This window comes from Trichosurus vulpecula, chromosome 2 (assembly GCF_011100635.1).
Source record: "Trichosurus vulpecula isolate mTriVul1 chromosome 2, mTriVul1.pri, whole genome shotgun sequence".
Lineage (NCBI taxonomy): Eukaryota > Metazoa > Chordata > Mammalia > Diprotodontia > Phalangeridae > Trichosurus > Trichosurus vulpecula.
In genome coordinates this window covers 301,928,200-301,950,590 of record NC_050574.1, presented here as the reverse complement: position 1 = coordinate 301,950,590, position 22,391 = coordinate 301,928,200, and the positions used below count along the sequence as shown (strand labels likewise).

The following is a 22,391-nucleotide window of genomic DNA, read 5'->3' as shown; positions in this document are numbered from 1 at the left end:
AAAATTATGGATTTACATATTTCTGAAACCTAGGTTACAGAATCTTAAGCATAACCTTGGTGTGTGACATGAGAGCCACTGCTCGGTGATTTGCATTGCCCTTCTTTAGGATTGGAGTGTTTTCCAACACAGTGGCCCTGTTGTGTTTTCCAAATTTGCTGGCATAGAGTGCAAAACTTTCACAATATCATTTTTTAGGATTTTAAATAGCTTAGTGGGAACTTACTAGCTATATGACCCTAGGCAAGTCACTTAACCCTGTTTGCCTCAGTTTCCTCATCTATAAAATGAGCTGGAGAAGGAAATGGCAAACTACTCCAGTACCTTTGCCAAGAAAACCCCAAATGGGGATCAAAGAGTCAGACCCAACTAAGCAAATGAACAACAACATTTCTTATAGCACAATAGTATTCCATCATAATCATACACCACAACTTGATTGGCCATTCCCTAAATTTCTAATTCTTTGCCACCTTTAGGATTACCATTCAACTACCCTGTATGTATCCTATATATGCCCAGTTATTTACACCTCTGTCCCCTATTAGCGTGTGAGCTCTTTGAGATTTTTTTAAATCTTTCATTGTATACCTAGCACAAAAAGTTGCTATACTTTTGTACATGGGAGGTCTTTTTCATTTTTCTTTGGGCCACAGACCTGATACTGGTATTGCTCAGTCAAAGGGTATAGTTAGTTTGACAGCTCTTTGGGCATAGTTCCAAATTATCCCCATGCTATTTCAAAGTATACCACTTAGCTCACAGCCTCCAGACACAGCAGTCTATTGGCTACGGTGCATCTCTCCAATGGAGCTGAGCAAGTATTTTCAATGCCTCCATAACAGAATAGAAAAAGCCAAATAATATACTAACTCACTGGAGCAAAGAATCACTCTGGATACAATGGCCCCTGCAAGTCAAGGGTCTGACCTCAGAAATAATACATTACTGCTATTCCACTGAAAAGCTTTCTTCTATGAGGCTACAGTCCTTTCTTAGGAAATCTACTCAGAAAAAATTCAGATCCATTTCTAGCCTTATACAATTGTACAAGGACTACAAGGTAGTCTACTAGAACTGAGACAAAATTAAAATCTCAAACTAGACAGCCAGTTTTCTTGACTATCTCACACTGTTCCCTGTATGATCTTATTACAAACACAGGTTAGCCAGGTCAATCTTGTGTTTAACTTGTGTAGATTGCTTAAAATGCATTCAAATATGCAAACCCAACATTCTGAGTTTATTAAAACAGACAGAACTTTCCACCCCCCCATCTACTGGGGATGGGAGTAAGGTCTAAACATATTGATGGATGGTGAAAGACAGTAAAAATACATGACCTTGAATGACAGTTTTGTTCTAGTTCTCCATTCACCTCCCTAGCCAAGACATAAAAACACCTTCCCCAGATGTTCCTTTAAATTAGAAATAATTCTGGGAGACAAGAAGAGAACAAAAGAAAGCTAAAATTCTGAAATCAGGGCCACTGGAAAGTCTTGGACATGGGCAACAGAAATCATGAATACAAATCAACCTTGTGCACTTATTACCTTGTCAGCTCTTCACGAAGATTGTTTGGCTCTGAGGAATAAAACTTAACACGGAGGTGCAGACAATATGGTGAACCAACTAGGGAAGGTGGGGGAAAAACAAAACAAACAACTTGTCAGTCTACTAATTAATTAGTTTCATCTCTTAATTAGTTAATAAGAAACTTAATTAGCTTCATCTCTAGGTTTGGAAGAACCAGTGAGTGCTGTACAATAACAGATATCCTTGTCATATCTGAAATCTATCAACCAAACTTAAGTGCTAATATGGTTAAGAACAATGACACAAAATAGGATTTGGTCACTATTCCACAATCCTCTTGCATTAAAAATTGGTTTGTTTTGCAAAGAACACATAGCTCTATGATAATCCTCATATTTCAGAGCTCTATAAATCATACAAGAGCTTTAAGTCTTAGCAACATACTTAGCCACTGCCCTGGAATCCTGCTGGTCTGTATTCATCAATGAACTTAGATACGCCCTTTATTAATGTTCATGGTCATTTCTCCTGCATACGCTTTAACTTACTTCAACTAAAGGGAGTTTTCTATGGGGTTTCATTGTTTTTTTAAAAGATACGTATGTGTAAAGCCTGAAGTTACAGAATATGGAATAAATTCTGCATTAGTGCCTGCTTTTTACCCCTGGCTCTGTTTAGGAGGAATTAAAATTTTATCTAAAGTTGTTTTCAATTTGTAATTCTTGATTAAAAAAAAGTTCCAGAATGAACAATGACCACACACACACACACACACACACACACTCTCACACACTCCTCTCTCTCTCTCTCTCTCCCTCTCTCTATACATATATATATACATATATATATATATATATATATGCACGTATATATGTGTATACACACACATATAAAGAGAGACAGAGACACACAGAGACAGAAAGGGAGGCTACTGGAGAGAAAGCAATCTCACTTTTTTATCTTTCCTGGTTGAATTTTGTAATAGTTCTAAGAAAATCATCTTTCTGGTAAGGGACTTCTCTCCTTTCTACTATTCCTTCTCCCCTCTCCCCTCCCCAACCACAAGATTTTCACTCAGATGCTCAGCCAGGGATAATGAAGTACCACAGACATTACCTTCTGGGATCAAGCTGTAAAAATAAAGATGAAGAAACTAAATGATTCAGGATAATTTCAAATATGCTATACACCTTTGGAATTCATGGGTTCTAGAAAATAAGTTAGGTTCCAAAGTGTCCCCAAAAGAATAAAAAAAAAACCTACTTACTTTTAACTTGTTTTTTGATGCTTTTTGTACTGTCCAACCAATGCTGAAAGAAAACAATAAAATTAATTGAAAGTCTTGGACAATTAAAAATAACTAGTATTTACCTCATACATTATGTCTTAGCAAAGACAAAATACCCTTTAAGAAGGGTTAACATCTTACTTTGAGGATTTTCTTTAACAGAGGCAAAGCTGAGTATCAATCTACACAGACAGAAGGAATACACCACACCCATGTCAAGAAGATAACAAGTCAAAAAATTTCACCTTTCATATTCACTTAATTCAATATCTGTGATCTAATCAAATGATCTCTCTTTTACTGGGCAAATATTAGATAATTTTGCAATATGTTTTAAAATAGGAAAAAAAAAATAAGATACTTTTCAATAGCTTTCCTTTTCTGTTTGTTCTTTGATCCTCTGCCACTTTGGTTTTCCACATGAATTACATTATGATTTTGTCCACATCTATAATGAGACCCCTTACTAGAGAGCCTCGCCTCCACCCCAAATATTTTATTCTGATTTATCTTTCCTCCATCCAACAAGTAAACTGACTTAACTCTAGCCATGTCCCCTCCTCCTACTTCTTTCTCCTCCTTCTGGAATCCTAGCTCATTTGTGTGATCACAGAAGTGAGAAATCAGACTACATACACAGCGGCCCACCTCTCTCTTAAAGGTATGAGGGAATATATTCTAGACATCAAAGAATTCCTATGTAAAGCCATAGAAGAAGACAGAATATCAAATTCAGGAAACAGCATCCAAGTCCCATTGGCTGAAAACAAAGTGTGTGAAGGGCAGTAATGTGTAACAAGGCTGAAAAGGTAGCCTGCAGGCAGAGTGCAAAGAATTTTAAATGTTAAGCTGGAGAAGGTATTTCTATTTTATACAAAAAGCTGCCAGAGATTTTTGGGCAGCAGAATGACACGACCGAACCTGTACTTGAGGATTATTTTGCTAACTGTGTAGAAGATGGATTAGGACAGAGAGAAGCTAGAAGCAGGAAAAACCCATTAAGAAGTTATGAAGACTGGAATGAGTGTGGTGACTGCCTGAGTGGAGAAAGGGAAATGGATGGGAAAGATGAGGAGGAAGTAGACAAGACTCAGCAACCGACTGAATAAGGAGGGAAGATGGGCAAGAGTCAAGGAGGACATGGAGGTTTTAAACCTGAATGTCCAGAAATATAATGCCCTCAAAAAATATAATAGTCGGGGGAAATGTGTGCTTAGGGAGGAAAAGTGAGTTCTGTTTTGGAAACAAGAGTTCAAGTAGTTTTTATGTATTTAACTAGCCTGGTCCTTGAGCACTAAGTACCATCTATCTCCAAGACCACATTTCAAGTCTTTTCAGCTTGGCAAAACTAACCATAGCCTGGACTCTACTGAAATAACCTTTGAAAAGACAGAATTAACCCCAGGCTGCAATGAGGAACCAGGATGTAATTTTCAAAGGTCCCATCTCTGAGTAACAGGTTATCAATGGAGTAAACACACACACACACACACACACACACACACACACACACACACAAAATAAAACTTAAATTCCTGTAACACTTAGAAAAGACTAAATGTAGAAAACATATGCATACTACACTTAGAGAAGAGAGACCTGGGACTGAATCCCCCCCAGTTCTTGTTGTCAGATTATGGGCAAGTCACCTAATTTTATGAGCCTCAATTTCTTCATATATAAAAAATAAAGCCTATGGTATCCACCTCACTAGACTGTTTTGAGGACACATCGTAAGGTATTTAATAAATAACTGGCTGATAAAATGTAGAATGTTCTACAAACCTTAAAGAACTCTGTAAATGTTATTTACTAATCAAGACAGTGGCAACTACTTAAGACCAAGTTTTTGTCCTCCTTTCTTAAAGGTGAAAAAATTACAGTTGGACTTGTCTTTACATATTTGCTTTTCCCTTTACTTTCAGTAATCTTCCTTTAATTTTACCCTGCTATACAAATTACCAGGAATTAAGTTCAGAAACAAAGAGAGAAAATGTCAGTGTTTTCAAGGTATAAAGTTCAATCACTAACCAAAAAGAATGGTAACAGATTATTGAAATTATTCCTTTTCTCTACTATCATCACTCTTCTTCTTCCTCAAGAAAATACTAAACCCTCAAAGACTCCAGCACTAGAATATAAAATTGGATTCAGAAGTGGGAGAGTTCTCAGAGACATTCTCCTACAGCAAGGCTGGGAGTTCATGTTTGCTTATTCTCAAGTCTGTTTTCTTTCATCTCCTCCACATTCCAGACCCAAGCTGTTCAGAGCTCAGAGACAGGCACTGAGAGTACTTTCCTTAAGTCAGTGTCTTTAGAACTTGCGTTTAAATTATAAGAAAAGATGAAAGTATTGTCATTCTAACCATGAGGATATATAGCCTCTCGGACCCTACGTGTTACATCTTCCTTCATCATACCTTCTTAAAGGAAATAAACCTGTTTTTAATCTCATCTCTGACAATCAAGCCAATCATTTAAAAACTCACACTGGCCTAAACTGAATTATGACAGGAGAAAAACTTGTATTTACTTACATTTTAATGAGTTCTGAAATGTGATAAGCTCACATTCTAGAATAAATTCCTTGCTTGTTTTAAAGAAATAAGCATTATAATCACAACCCTCCCAAATTACACATTATATACACAGTAACAAACTTGAAGCTGTTTTTGCAAATAATGAAGGAAAGTCCTGCTACCTAAGAATAAATGCTGAGAAGGCTCAGTCATCACTGTAGACACCATACCTCAGATGGAGGCTCTTCAATCAATCAAACTTTTGTTGCTTTTTTAAGATTCAATTTGTACTCTAAATCAAAGTATTATTTTAATAAGATCACAAGAAGATAATTCCCAAGGACAGAATGATGCGTTTTTTTGTTATATTCCCACAGATGAGTTTATTCCTGATTTTATCATTCGTCCTTACTGAGTTTTAACTTTTTGTTTATAGTGTTTCTTTTCATAGTTTTCTTTCTCCTTTCATTTGAAAAGTAAATTAAAAAATGAGAATTATCATTTTGTTTTCTTTATAGAGACACCAAAATTAAGGAAAAACAAGCAAACTAGATTTTTTTTTAAAGCCAGTCAACTTTTGGGGACAGAGCACTACTATACACGTACTATATTTTAGAATTTTTCCTTTAAAAAGTCTAGCAAATTCAGAAGACACTACACTGATGTCTTACCAGATGTGTGTAAATTTTAAAGGCAATTCATACCAGATTATTTAACAGAAACACATTTCCATTTAGTCTTTCTTAAATTTGCTTTAGTTATACTGTCTTCATATCCCAGTGCAATTTTAAAACCCAGGGACCACTCCCTCCCCCACCTTTGTATGAGTGAAGAACTAAAGGTGTGTCAGACTGACTTATGGTTAGTTTGGAAGAACTTTTCCCCCTTCAGAGATGGCTCTCTGAGACAGGGAGGAGCTGTGGTGGCGATGAGAGATTATCTTGGAAAATATAGGTGATAGTAAAATAAAAGATTCAATAAAATTATATTTTAGAAATAAATATACTATCTCTGAAAATTATAACCTGAAGAGGGAGGGACCAAGTATCGATACTGATTATATCCAAAGTGTGATTAATTTAATATTTCTAAGGTAGAGGTCAGAGACCAACGACCAATTGCAAACAAAGCTTCAGTCAGACACGAATGAATATCTGAATAGTGCAATGCTAGTAGCCCCTGAATATCACCACTAACGCAACCCACCATGGGAGGAATAAAAATGGCACCCAGGGATAGGTAAGGCTCCATTGTCAAAGAGCCAAAACTCACCCAACCATGGCCTGTCCTCCAGATAATATGTGATCATATTCCCCAAAGTCTACTCAGCCTCTACAAGTCCTCTGTCTCAATCCCTTTGGAAACAAAGATCACAAGAGAATTTTCTATAGTTTGACTGAAGTGAATGGCTCCTACAGATAAATAAAACCATCGTTACATTACTTTAAATAGAACAGCCTTGACTTTAAAGAAGAACCCTTGACTTCAGGGTGCAAAAACTGGGTTCAAGTCATAGGATCATATATTTAGAGGTAGAAGGGACCTCATGCAATCACTCCAGCCCCCTCATTGTGCAGAAAAGAAAACAGGCCTAGGGAGGTTAAGGAACTTTCCCACGGTCACAGGGTTAAGTGGCAGAGCTGGAATTCAACCCCATACAAATTATCTGATTCCAAATCCAAATTTAGTGCTATTATATAATGCTCTCTCTTCCCTCTCCTGCCTATAAGCTGTGTAACCTTCAACAACACTGGTCTAACTCTGCCTCCTTAAAAAAAGGGGATATGTCTCCCTACTACACAAGGTTGCTGAGGATCAAATGAGATAATGTGTAAAATGATTTACAACCCTGCAGACATACAAAGGACATCTATTAATGTTTTGCTAAGAGACAACAGAAACTTTTTAGATTACATTGTCCTTTATCTTTTTACTTAACATGTTATTTTATCTTGGTGATGTAAATCTGCAAATATTCTGCAAATCAAGAGTATTAGAGAGCTACCTAGGAACACCGAGGAGACACACATCTAGTGTGTGTATACTAACATTCACCTTATTTATTTGATCTGGACCTCATTGATTACCTGGAAATAATCAACAGCAGCACAATATAAACTAAAAGTTAGCCTTCATAAATACTAAGAATTCTCAATCTGTGATCTCATTGATTTGGATATTTGCTCCAACCCATCTCTATCTGGCCATTTTATTTGACCAAGGTCCCAGTTTTCCCACAACTTCACCGCTGCTCTACATGCTGGCAGCAACTTCCCAAAGTGAGAAGGATACTAATGGAGCCCCATTCAAGTCATCCAAATGGTCACATGCCATTCAGCATATGACCAGCCCATATTCTATTCCAGTCATACAGTTTTCTAATGACACCCTCAACTCCATTTCTTTGACACTGCAGCCTGCTCATGACCCCCTACATACCTCTCCACTGCCGTCGGTGTGACAGTCACTTTTAATTTTTCAGTTATGCAACAATCCTGGAAAAATACTGGCAATTCAAAAGACTGGCTCTTATTTGTGGGAGTAGCTAAAAAATAGACATTTAGGGCTTCACATCGAGTCTTCTTTATCAAATTGAGGGGAAAACCCTCTTTCTGTGTTCTGCTCTGTCTGGAAATGCTCTTTTTGGGGAATTCAGAATTAAAAAAAAAAATTTAAAGAAATTTGGTTCATTTTAAGAGCTTTGCAATTTCCTGAAAGCAATCCATCCAGTACTGTTCCTCCTTCTCCTGCTGTTGAAATCCTGAGTCCGATCGGTCATCAAGGTGTATAGTCTGTCTTATACGTATATGCTGATGGACAAGTTTCATAGGCTTGATGATAAACATTCTTTATCTACTTGGTATTTTTAAATTTTTTCTTACCAGCTTCACAATCAACAAAAAAGAACTAAGAAAGGACTATTGAACTATTATGAACTATGTTCATGACATAACAAACTGTGTTTATGAACCTAGTTTTTCATTAACTATGAATACACACTATTATGAACAAGTTTTTAAAGTGAATATTAAATTTAGCATAGTAGCAACAAAACTGCCTTGTGTCCTATTCTGAACGTTTTGTTCTCCTGTGTAATTTTAAATATTTGACTGATGACTTTTTTTTTTTAGCATCTCCAAAGCACCGATGGGGTGAACTTCCAAGAAAGCTTCAGATCCTATAGTCTATGCGAATCTATCTAAATAATTGCTCAGCACCTTATCAGTCCCAAGTTGTGTCTGCTCTTGCACATAACCCCAGTATTAAGTACAGGCTTAGTTGTCTCTTACTAGCTCTTTTTATATATAGATCCAGTTAGGATTAGGCAACTGCCCTGGGGAAAATAGAAATAAAAGAAAACTTTAACATTATTTTTTTATAAATGTATTTTTTTTATCCCAGAAGTGCTTTCTTTGGCCTATAGTTAAGTATTCTGTGCTGTCAAATTCCACAATGGTTTTGAACAGTGTAACTGATAGCAACATAAAAATATCCCCCTTTCCCCGCTATTTTCAGATGGGGTAAAAGATTTTAAAATTTTGCCTAGGTTAGAAGGAAACAAAAAAACAAGATGGCTTTGAAACTTAATAGGAACATCAAGCTCTACAGAAGGGATTTTCATATAAAATCCTCCTTTGGGGGGTCCTACTTTGTAAATGGAAATGCTCATTTTACTTGGTGATCAAGTTTAGAATTTTAAAAAGTAAAGTTAAATGACAAAAACAATTTACCTTAGAGTGCATAAATGTCTTTTCCCAGCTCTGCCCTTATGAAAAATCCCATCCAAAGTACTACTGTTCCAATAAAGTTTCAATTTTTCCATGAATCCTAGCAGGATTATTGCTTCCTACAAGAAAGTTTTACTAGGCACATTGTCATTTCCATCACTCTTAAACCCACAGAAAAGCCCTCTTTTCCTTTGTCTTCAGCTATAAAACTATAGGAAATTCAACAGGATTTAGTAACTAATGAGGACCAAGAAAACACAGAAGAAATTCTGATAACCGTACTGCAATGAAGCTGCCTACTGTTATGAGGCCTAAGAAAAATTGTTTATAAATAATATTAAAGTCGCCCACAAATTACAGATTACTTATCAACAAAAGCACCAAAATAACATTAATTAGTTCACAGTACCTAGCACATGACTAGATTCTCTACAGGCGGTCTACCTAGTCACATTTCACCTTTCAGACAAAACAAGAAAAAAGCCACCTGCCCCAAATACGTGATGAAACGCTAAATAATTCTATCATATTTTTCGTAGCTGTTTAAAAAGTAGGGATGGCATTTTAATCCTTAAATCCCTTTTGAAGCCAATTAAAGTCAACCTCATCTTAAGTTATTTTCTCTAGTTTTTGCTCCTCTCCCACTCCTAACTACACCTCTATTTTTAAGCTGGAGATAACACTCAAGTACTGATTTCACAGGGCTGCTGTCAGGATTACTATGTATTTATAAGGTGCTTTGCAGATTACAAACGCTCCATATATTACTCAAGATGAAGGAAAGGGCATTAGTGTATTATGGAAAGCTTTTGCTTAAGAACAAAAATTCATTCATCACTGTCCTTTTCAAGTTTGCTCCTGAAAACCTTGGATTTGATACAATGTCCATAAAGGAGGGAAGACATTACTGACCAAATTAAAGGAACAGCTTTAAGAATAACTAATAAAACTGAAGTGATTTATAGTTGTAAATTATCAGCAATGCTATTTAATAATATGACATTTTTCCACTCATGTCCACAAAATGTAATGTACATATAATTTTTTTATTTTACTTAAGTCTCATTATAAGACTTAGTACTTTTAAAGACCATATTAAAGGAAACTGGTTTCCTGACAGCTTTTAGGAAATTTTGAAATTACTATTTGTACCTCTACACATTAAGCATGAGAAACGTAAATCCAAAGTTTAGAACTGATTTTTTTTTCTTTAACTGTGACAACAGGATGTGGGGAGGTATTAGCAAATATATAACTGCTGGCTAGAATCACCCTTTCTATATAATATGCAATTTATTATGAAGTCTAACTCTAGGAAAATTAAAGAGTATAATTTGCTGGGACTTGACACTTGAAACCTCCAGTCAAATACTAGTGAGAATGTCAGACTCTCAAGATGGAGATGGCTGAGGTTGTTCCCTTACCTCCTCCTCTTCCGGAGCTCAAACATAATATCAGAATAAAAGCTGGACTGGACCTCCCCCTTGCTCACTTACTATAAGTTTCCCTCATTTCTGTCCTTTATCTCTAAATCATCTTGCTCCTCAATCATTCTCACATCTTATAGTTTCAATTGAATTCAACTATTGTATCTTATTAAGTACCTAATGTGCATAACTGATAGGGTAGATAGAACAGACTGGATGGACTGTCAAGCAGCCTACAAACTAATAGGAAAAATACACACATTCAACCAGGAGAGGAGGACAAAGCCACCAAACTGATTCTCCTGAAGTGTCATAGTGACCATGTCACCTCCCCTCCAGCTCCTACACTACCTTCCAGCCCCCTCACTCAGTAAGTTCCAATGGTTCCCTATCACCTTCAGGACTAAATATAAGATCCTCTGGTGTTCAGAGCCCTTCACAACCTACCCCACGCCAAAACCTTTCCAGTCTTCTTAGACTTTAGGCATCATCCCACCCTTAACATACACACTCTTCATATCCAGATGACACTGGCCTCCTTGCTATTCCTCCAAAAAGACACCAGATCTCTCAACTCTGGGCATTTTCACTGTCTTCTATGCACAGAATGCTCTATTCATCATCTCTGCCTCCTGACCTCCTTTAAGTCCCAGCTAAAATTCTACCTTCTGCAGGAAGCCTTTTCCAATCCTACTTAATTCTAGTGGCTTTTCTGTTATTTCCTATTTATTTTGTACATAACTTGTTTGTACATAGTAGTTTGCATGTCATCTCCCCCACTGAACTGTGAGCTACGTACGGGTAGAGACCATTGCCTCTCTCCGTTGTCCTAGTGCTTAGTCAGTGCCCAGCACACAGCAGACACTTAATAAATGCTCACTCACTGACTGGCTAAAGGCTTAAGCTGCTCAGGGAGTAAGCTTGTTTTTACCTTTCTTTGTATCTCTAGGACTTAGCTCAGCGCCCAAGACATAATGTTTAGTAAACACTTGTTTGATTGAGGACCTGGCAACTGACATGGTCCATGAAGGGTGGGACTCAATAGCGGAATATTGGAGGAAGACTCCACTTTATGCACAGATCAAAGTAGAATTTGCCTAGAAAAGTATATGCACTGGAATAGCATGGAAAGGCTACAATATCAGAGGATCAGAGGTCTAGTACTAGAAGGGATCTCAGAGACCTTCTAATCCAGAGGTGTCAAACAAAACTAATTTTTGAATTTGACACCACTGTTGTAGCCCAACACTATCATTTTATGGCTGAAGGAATTATGGCCCAGGGAGGTTGTGATGCACCCAAGGTAGCACAGTGGGTTAGGTAGCAGAGCCAGCATTTGAATCCAGCTCCTTTGACTCCATAGCTGGTGCTTTTTCTTCTGTAGCAAGATGCCTCCCAACTGGGATCCATGTAATATAGTCTTAAAACTTGGCATTTCATTAGACAACAGAAAGCAAGCAATTGAAGGTTTCTGCGTGGAAAAGTGACACGATCAGAGCAATCCCATCTTCAATTTCTCTCATTTCTCCAGCAGTCCATTCCTCCCATACCTTCAATAAAACCTCCTCCTCCCCTTCACTGACAAACCTCTAGAAAGAGGAGACTGCACAGGGACTCCACTTCTCGTCACCTCCTTCCTCTTCTTCAATCTGGCTTTCATTGATCACTATCACTACTCTGCCTGCAGCTCTGCCTTAACTTAACAGTAACTTCCAAAGAATGAGATTCAATGTCCTTTGATGCTGCACAACACTATTGATCATAGATAGGCTTCTCTTCAACTGGTTGTTCTTCATGACCTATAAAGGCAGAATTAGCCAAATGGAAAAGGAGTTCCAAAAGACCACTGAAGAAAATACCACCTTAAAAATTAGAATGGAGCAAGTGGAAGCTAGTGACCTCATGAGAAATCAAGATATTATAAAACAGAACCAAAGGACTGAAAAAATGGAAGACAATGTGAAACGTCTCATTGGAAAAACCACTGACCTGGAGAACAGATCCAGGAGAGAGAATTTTAAAATTATTGGACTACCTGAAAGCCATGATCAAAAAAAAGAGCATAGACATCATCTTTCAAGAAATTATCAAGGAAAACTGTCCTGATGTTCTAGAACCAGAGGGTAAAATGGAAATTGAAAGAATCCACTGATTGCCTCCTGAAAAAGATCCCCAAAAGAAAACTCCTGGGAATATTGTCGCCAAATTCCAGAGTTTACAGGTCAAGAAGAAAATACTGCAAGTAGCCAGAAAGAAACAACTTGAATATTGTGTAAACACAATCAGAATAACACAAGATCTAGCAGCTTCTACATTAAGGGATCGAAGGGCTTGGAATATGATATTCCAGAGGTCAAAGGAGCTAGGATTAAACCAAGAATCACCTACCCAGCAAAACTGAGTGTAACATTCCAAGGCAAATATGGATTTTCAATAAAATAGAGGACTTTCAAGCTTTCTCAATGAAAAGACCAGAGCTGAATAGAAAATTTGACTTTCAAATACATGAAAAGTTAAACAAGAAAGAGAATTCATAACGGACTTACTAGAGTTGAACTGTTATGTTTACATTCCTACATGGAAAGATGTGTGTAATTCAGGAGACCTTTCTCAGTATTAGGGGAGATGAAGGGAATATAGACAGAGGGCACAGGATGAATTGAATATGAAGGGATGATATCTAAAAAAAGGAAATAAATTTAAGGGGTGAGAGAGGAATATATTGAGAGAAAGAGAAAGGGAGAGATAGAGTGGGGTAAATTATCTCACATAAAAGTGGCAAGAAAAAGCAGTTCTGTTGGAAGGGAAGAGGGGGAATGAGTGAATTTTACTCTCATTGGATTCAACCTGAGGAGGGAATAACATGCACACTCAAATGGGTATCTCACTCCATGGGAAAGTGAGGGGAAGGGGATAAAAAAAGGGGGGGATGATAGAAGGGAGGGCAGATAAGGGGAAGAGGTAATCAAAAGCAAACACTTTTGAAAAGGGACAGGGTCAAGGGAGAACACTGAATAAAGGGGGACAGAATAGGATGAGAGGAAATATAGTTAGCCTTTCACAACATGAGCATTGTGAAAGGGTTTTACATAATGATACATGTGTGGCCTATGCTGAATTGCTTGCCTTCCTAGGGAAGGTGGGTGGGAAGGGGACAGGGGAGAGAATTTGGAACTCAAAGTTTTAAAAGCAGATGCTCAAAAAAAAAGTTGTTTTTTGCATGCAGCTGGGAAACAAGATATATAGGGAATGGGGCATAGAAATCTATCCTACCCTACAAGAAAGTAAGGGGAAAGGGGATGGGGTGACGGGCGAGAGTGGGGTGACAGAAGGGAAGGCTAGCTGGGGAACGAGGCAATCAGAATATATGCCATCTTGGAGTGGAGGGGAGGGTAGAAATGGGGAGAAAATTTGTAACTTAAAATCTGGTGGAAATCAATGTTGAAAACTAAAATATTAAATAAAAGTGATAAAATTTTAAAAAAAGAAAGAAAAAAAGAGATAGAGAATAGGCCTAGATATAAAGATCTGATATTCATATACAGATGATCATTGAACTGATGGACAATGATGAGGTCAGTGAGAAAAGGTCTACGGAGAATTCTGATTTAAAGAAAGAAAAGAACCCAGTTTCAGGTGGATTCAAAGTTAGGAAGCCTGCACAATGATCTAGCAACAGATCGCAATGAGTGGCTGGAGAGGTAGAATCATGAAAGAACAGTACCATGAAAATTCAAAGGAAAGAAAAAGTTGACGGGAGGATATTCAGTGTCAAATGCACCAATAACACCACAAAGAAGAAAACTAATGAATGTTTATTAATGACATGGGAGCTATTCATCAGTCTGCTTTCTATGCACAAAGAATTATAGCACATATCCTGGCTCTGATACTGCCCACATGTGATGTGAGGCAAATAATTTCTTCGTGACTCTGTTTCCTCATCTATAAAGTGAAGGGCTCGACCTAGATGGCTTCTAAGGTCTCTTTAGCTCTAAATGCAATGAAATCTAAGAAAGCTGATACTTAATAGTCATACCTCATCCTTTCTGGTTTTTATAGGAAGCTGTGAGTCATCTGCCCCGGTACTCACCCATTCTTCTCACCTGAATAGCAAACTCTGTTAGGTTGTGCTAGAAATAAATCTTACACAATTCTTAAATGTAAGTTAACTAGGTCATTGTTACACCAAGTCGCAGAAGTCAGAATTTATTCTAAATCACCCGGGAAAGAGTCTACATGAACTGAAGCCACAGAGCCACAAAGCCATTTTCCCCACCAAAGAAGAAGCCGGTCCGCTGAAGCTAGACGGTACAATGCATAGTGCTGGCTCTGGAGCCGAGGAGACCTGAGTTCCAATCCAGTCTCAGCCACTTTTCTCTGACCTTGTCTTTAAACCAGTGTGCCTCTAAAATGGGAATGGCTAATAATGGCACCTACCTCCTAGGGTAGTGGCGAGTATAAGATGCCACAATATTGTAAAGTGATTTGCAAATCACTGTGTAAATGCTAGCTATTATTACTGTTTTATTGTTGTTATCTTCTGGCCTATCTTCCTACCTTGACACTAGGTCATGTGGCAAGTATATTTTTCTTCAGGAAAAAAAAAAAAAGGACTATTCTGCAAAACACCCTGAAAATATACCAAAATATTCACAGTAGTATTTGTGGTAACAAAGAGCTTTAAAAAAGGTGGGTGCCTGACAACTGGAGAAAATCTGAAAAAGCCATGGTATATGAGTAATAGAACACAGCAATGCAGTAAAGCGCTAAGTGAGGAATGCAGAGAAATTCAGGCAAATTTCCAACAACCGACACGGAGACAATTCTGTACCCTTTGGTACAAAAATATTTATAGCAGCAATTTTTGCAGCAGCAAAGAACTAGAAACTAAGGAGGTGACCAGAAGATAGAAAACGGCTGAACAAATTGTGATATGTGAATGTAATGCAATATTACCATACCACAACAAATGACTTAAAATACAGTTTCAGGGAAGTCTGGCAAAGCCTGCAGAATAAAGTGAATAGGACTTGGAGAACAATATATATGATTACAACTTTGAAAGACTTGAGAACTCTGATCAATGCAATGGCCAAACTACCATTCCAAAGGACTTCTTGAGAAAGAGGCAATAATAAAGCATACATTTCCAGGTATTACCAACATATAGATTTGTTTTTGCTTGATTACGCACATTTGTTAAAAGGCCCTTGTTTCCCCAACGGGAAGGGCAGAAAGGAGAGGAACGACAGGGATAGGATAGAAAATGGGCAGGAGACAACTGAAGTAAGGCAGGACAACTCTGAAAGCTACAACTGTCTTCATTATATAATTAAAAAAGAAAAGCAAGCTATACCTAATAGAAAGCCAAAATTTAACATACTATTTTTTTTCTGTTCTGTCTTTAAAGAAATGCCCATTTAATATACTGATTAAGTTCAGAATAAAAATGAAGAATTTTTTTTTAAAAAGAAATGTACCCTATTGTTCAATCAATCGGACAAAATGGATGAAAACAGGCATCAAAGAACCAAGGCCATAGTGTATTTGAAAAAGATGACAGGATTTTTTTTAATCACATAGAAAAAAAAAAACTCAGGTAGAAAAAGTAATAAGGGTAGAATAAAACAGGGAAACTAGTAAAAAAAAAAAAAAGATGGGGGAGGAAGAAAAGTTAGACTGGTATAGGGAAGTGACTCTACTTTTCATTGGCATATGTAATTCCTAGTGAAGGCATTCCCTCTATCAGTGAAATCAGTATTTGCTCTATAACTGAGAATCACAGTTGCCTCAGTCTCTACAAGGTCATATGACCAGGCCAACATCACACAGTTTTCCTGACTCTAAGGTCAGCTTTTTTATCCACTATGCCATGGCCACTTTAAGAAGATAAGGCAAGAAGACAATATCAGGTGAAAGAAAGCTCAGAGTCTTCTAAGTATGGAATTCTAGTGATTTTTACTCACTGCCACTTGTGCTGAATCCATAAATCTCAGTCCAAAATAGTCACTCTCAATCAGGTCCAGATGGTACATGATCTGGTCAAGGAGCGCCTGTCCTTTGGCTTTTTTCTGAAATAGCAAAAACATAAATAAATGTAAGAGTATGGATTAACAGAACCCTTAGCCTGAACAAAAAGGTGGATACAAATTAGTTATCTATAATATCTTTGAAAAAGCAGTATTTGCAATCACATTGAGAAGTACGGTCTCCAGCATCTGAGAGTGGAATGGATGTGGGGAGAAAGGTGCAGGAGCAGAAGTTTTATGAGAGAACTGGCTGAAGAAATTTGAGATGTTTAACCTGAAAAGAAGACTTATGTAAGACTTGATTTTTGAGAAGGCTTTCACAAAAGCTTAAAAAAGCTAACATAATTAAGTTTAAAGAACTACTGTCCATCTGAACTGGTAGAGGTAATTTTCTTACCAGGAGTTCCCCATACCATTTAAATCATGGGTTTAGATTAATGCACTTGAATTTTTTTTTAATCAACTAAATAGTAAGTGCTGAGCTTCTGTCAAATGCCTAGCACTGTGCATTATGGTGAATTCCAAACAGCAGAGCAAAAGAACTTCTGACCTAGATGAAAGTTTGGAGAATTAATTAAAAAAAAATTATTTAATGAACAATTATGTGCTAAATTGTGTACTACTTACTATAAATTAAAAAGATTTTAAAGACAGGTATGTAAACAGGTAAAGCTTTACAAAGGGTGAGACGGGATTCAGATCGGTAGTAACAGGGAGTTCCAGGTGCAGAGTAGAATGAGCAAAGGCAGGGAACAATAAAGAGATGACTAACTGTAATGAATGATTGTTAGTGACAGAATCTCTAAATTAAAAGGGAATTCAGAACCTTCAGTCCAACCATATCCGAACAATGATTTCCCCTATGACAAACTCGGTGAGCAGTCATTATGCAAAGGCTAAGGAGGAAAGCAACCTATTCCACTTTTTGGGGAGTGGGGTGGGGAGGTAGGAGACAAGATAGGAGCAGATCTAATTGTTAGTAAGCTTTCTCTCTTATCAAGCTTGAATCTTCTCTGCAACTTCTAACCAACACTCCGAATTCTTTCCTCTGAGATCAAATGGAACAAGTCTAATTTATCCTATACATGACATCCCTTTCAGATACATGACCACAATTACCATGTCCCTCCTACCCCAAAATCGTCTCTTTAGGCTAAATATTGTCAGATTCTTCAACTGATCCTCACACAACCTCGGGGCTTTTCGACATCCTAGTCATTCTCCTTTGGACACTCTCCAAGTTTATTAAAGTCTTTCCCAAAACATGATGTTTAGAATGAGCACAGTATTTAAAATGTGGTCGGACTAGGGTGAATCTCAGGCCAGTAGTATGCTGTCATTACTCTAGTGCAGGACAAAGATGACCTTAGCTTGTTTGGCTGCACACATCCCACTACTGGCTCTGCTTAAAGCATATATAGAGTCCACTAAAAATTCTAGAAGTCTTTTCAGACTGCCTAGGCACACATTCTCTATCTTAATTCACACTAGAGATATGGGAAATAAGGTGATATTGTAGAGAAAGAGTGACAGAAGATTAGAACAGCTGGCAGTGGTAATAACAGAAGAAGGGAAGAAGGCTTTTTAAATTAAATTTTATTCTTTAAGTGCCCCTTAAATAAAATTATACTGGAAATCTACCTAGCCAATGATGTCACTGGAAAGATTCAATAGAACACTCAAAGAAAACTTTATATACGCCTTGTTGTCAAATAACAATGCTGGACTTTAAAACTCTCCTCTCTGTTTTAAATAAGAGAATGTGGAGAAATCTTCTTTCCCTCCTCAAATTTTTCAGGAATACTATATATCTGTATCTTTTTCATCTCCATCACCCATGCCTAACCTTGAACCACTTATCTGTGTACAAGTCCTTATCTCCCTCATTCTCTCTTCCTCCTCTAAAGTAAAATGTGAGCTCCTTGGGACTGCGCCATAACTTATCTTTTTAATACCAATGTTTGACATATAGTAGGTACTTAATATTTGCTGAGTTGAACTGACAGGGCTTTCAGCAGCCACTATTCACTGAAGTTCTGAATCTACTTAAAGCATTAGCTTTCCTCCACAGCCATTTTCTCAGACCTCCTTAAAAAAAGAAAAAAGAACTCATCAGTTTTTTAAAAATCTTTTTAAAAAAGAGTAGCTGTTTGGGAAAGGCCAAGTTCATTTAGCACAAGACAGAACCAAAATACAAATCCCTTGGCATTTTAAAAATAGGCAGTTATGACACTGGTGTTTCACAACTCATCTAATAACTACTGACATTTATATAGCACTTCATGATTTACCAAGTAATTCACATCTAATTTGACTCTCACAAAAACCCAGTGAAATGTGATGCCATTATAATTACCACCATTTTACAGGTACTGTAACTATGGCTCAGACACAGTCAGTAATTTGCCCAAGATTAAAAAACTAGTAATGTGGAGTTAACAATGAAACCTAGGTCTTTATGACTACAAATCATGTTCTTTTCACTATAATACAGCTGCTCTGGAAGCCTGGCAGTTAAAAGTACTTCTGCCCACTTATCTCAGGTTTAAAATCTACTTGTAGGGGCAGCTAGGTGGTGCAACGGATACAGCACTGGCCCTGGAACAAGGAGGACCTGAGTTCAAATACAGCCTCAGACACTAGCCGTGTGACCACGGGCAAGTCACTTAATCTAGACTGCCTGCAAAAAAAACAAACAAAAAACACTACTTGTATTTGCTTCTAAAAATTGATTTTAAAATAACACACTTTATATTAAATTTTGGTTTTTAACACCCAACTCACCAATCTAAATATTTTGTGCATATTTTCAAATTATAAGTCTAAAACAAAATGTACAACAAATGAAATAGCCAAGTTCAGACCAACTCAAATTCCCTTCTTTTCCTGAAATCCTCTCTTAAAAATTACATTTGGGATAAATTAAACTAAAGAATAGAAAGATATAACTTACGTATCTTACAAAATAAAGTTTATAACTTGATCTTCACTCTCCACCATCTTCTCAAGTCTTATTTGATAATGAACATCACATTTTCTAAGAGTAACATATTTTGAACGCTGGTTTAAGGTCCTCAAATTATTTTCCCTCTCCCTGCTTTCCATGAAATGTCAACAATGTGTTTCAAAGTAACATCACAGTAAAAAACATGCAGAAATAAGGCTATGTTGTTAATTTTGGGTGCAATGACTATTGGCTGTCCACTTTTTAACAAAGGTAATGGACTCAGGATGCAGAATGAGACATATTTTTGAACTTGACAAAAGTGTGGATTTGTTTTGTTTGAATATTTATTATAAGGACTGTGCTTTTTACCCTTTCATATAGGGGAACTAGCAATACTGTTTCCATTAAAAAAGAAAAGAAGTCATGGAAGCATCTTTAAAAAGGCAGATTCCCGCCCCCCCCCCAAAAGAAAATAATTGTTTCTTTGGGGCAGCCCTGGAGTCAGGAGGACCTAAGTTCAAATCCAATATCTCAGACATCTGACACACTTACTAGCGGTGTGACCTTAGGCAAGTCACTTAACCCCAATTGCCCTGCTTCCCCCCTCCCTCCCAAAAAAAATGCAGAGAAGGGAACAGAAGAAAGTTCAAATAGAAACTGACAACAATAGAAACTTTGAAGGTAACAAGTTAAATTTATTATATACTTTTCAGAAAGTTACACATAATAGAGATTTTTGGTTTCTCATAAAATCCTATTTTTCTGTTGTACTTTGTATATAGAAATGCTATCTGTGTTTATTTTCAAAAAATTAGGGTAAATGACAAATTGTCACATTCCATACAGGAAGAAATGCAATCTTGTTGGGCGATATAATGAAAAGAACACAAGTCATAACTCTTTCATTAACAGCTACAGATTTGGGACAAGTCACTCAACTTCTCTAAATCTGTTTTTAATACTACAGTGAACTTCATCAGTGTGGTTACTCCCTCCATTGGTAAAGATTTCAACCTTCCATGCAATTTGTGTCCATGTCCTTTTCTAAAATCTTGCATAAATGATCTCCCCAATATGACAGAGGGCTTCCTATAGTCCCCCTTGCCATATCTTCCATAAAATGAGGATGTGGTACATATTACATTATTTCTAAAGGCCCTTGCTGCTAATGTGCTAGAATTTTATGATTTGATCAACAAACATTCATTGCTTCTTATGTGCCAAGAACGGTGCTAGGTGCTGGAGATACAAAGGCAAAAATTATCTAGTCCTCGCCCTCAACAAGCTTATATTCTAGAGGGTGAAGTATATAAAAGAAATATAAGGTACAAAGAGGGGGGCACTCACAGCTGGAATGGGGCACATCAGGAAAGGCTCTGCATATGTGTCACTTGAGATATGAACAGGCAGTTTTCAGATGAAAAAATTAAAGCTATCTATAGTCATGTGAAAAAATGCTCTAAATCACTATTGATTAGAGAAATGCAAATTAAAAGTGACCTACCACACACCTATCATACCGGTTAACATGACAAAAGAGGAAAATGATAAATGTTGAAGCAGATGTGGGAAAATTACAACACTAATACAATGTTGGTAGAGTTGTGAACTGATCCAACCACTCTGGAGAGCAATTTGGAACTATGCCCAAAGGGCTATAAAACTGTGCATACTCTTTGATCTAGCAATACCACTACTAGGTCTGTATCCCAAAGAGATCATAAAAAAGGGAAAAGGACCCACAGGTGTAACAACAATTCAGCTAGCAGCTGCTATCGAGGTCTAAGACCCAACAAGACCAGCAACAAGAGCTGCCAGCACAGGTTCTTTGATCTGCTTTTCTAAGGAAAGCAACTTTAAGGGGTTTATAATCTCACTTTAATCAAACATACATATACCATTCACTTAGTTCTGGGGAAAAAGCCAGTACCCTAAACTTCAGAGCAAATACAAATAGAAATTACAGAGACAATATCAACAGAGCAAACAACACAAACCAGCCTATCCGTAGCAATACATAATTACCAGGGAAGCACTAACATTTGGATTTCTTCAAAGCCGGGGGGCTCCAACAGCTACCCAAAGTCTCCACACCAACACTCTTCCAGTGAGTGAGAGCCCCAAAGGCAAAACACCAACCTCTGAGTTTATATACCCTGTTCAAGGTCAAAGGGCATCATAACATGCCACTCAAATCCATTTAAACTAGGCTTTCCCTTGAGGTAAGCAGGTCAAAGACTCCTGATTTAATTAAAGAAATAAAGGCTGGATTCATCGAGGGCACTTTAGATTAAATAAGTGCTCCAAGAGAAAACAGTAAAAAAAAAAAAAGTCCCACCTTAATTACTGATACAACAGATACAAAAATATTTATGGAAGCTCTTTTTGTGGTGGCAAAGAACTGGAAATTGAGGGGATGCCCATCAATTGGGAAATGGCTGAACAAGTTGTGGTATGTGGATGTAATGGAATACTATTGTTCCATAAGAAACGGTGAGCAGGCAGATTTCAGAAAAACCTGGAAAAACCTGCATGAACTGATGCTGAGTAAAGTGGGCAGAACCAAAAGAACATTAACAGCAACACTGTGCTTTGTTAGACTTAACTCTTCTCAGCAATGCAACGAGCTAAGACAATTAGATCTAGCTGCTAGATTAATCCCCTAGGTAGTCTCACCCAGAACAGACCTCTGGTACTAGTCTTATCTCTGGGTAGAAAGATGGTGGTTTATAGCGGAGAATAAGGTGTGCCTTTCAAACATAACCAATATGTTGATTTATTTTGCTTGACCAGAGACATCTATTGCTAGGGAGGGGGTTTTATTAAGGGTTTGAGGAAGGAGAGCAATAGAGAGAAAAAAAGGAACAATCTAAGCAAAAGCACCTGATAAAATGACCACATCTCAAAATGTATAC

General features: G+C 37.3%; 1 protein-coding gene across 3 annotated transcripts in view; it reads right to left on the bottom strand.

Moving 5' to 3' along the window:
- Positions 1–22,391, bottom strand: part of EPB41L5 (erythrocyte membrane protein band 4.1 like 5) — a 118,805-nt gene that overhangs the window by 68,355 nt on the left and 28,059 nt on the right. For all 3 annotated transcript variants that reach the window (XM_036743519.1, XM_036743521.1, XM_036743520.1), the window contains 3 exons: positions 16,467–16,571; positions 2,804–2,846; positions 1,554–1,632 (listed from right to left, as the gene is read on the bottom strand). In XM_036743519.1, the coding sequence (XP_036599414.1) occupies positions 1,554–1,632; positions 2,804–2,846; positions 16,467–16,571 (227 nt within the window). The remainder of the gene's footprint in view (positions 1–1,553; positions 1,633–2,803; positions 2,847–16,466; positions 16,572–22,391) is intronic.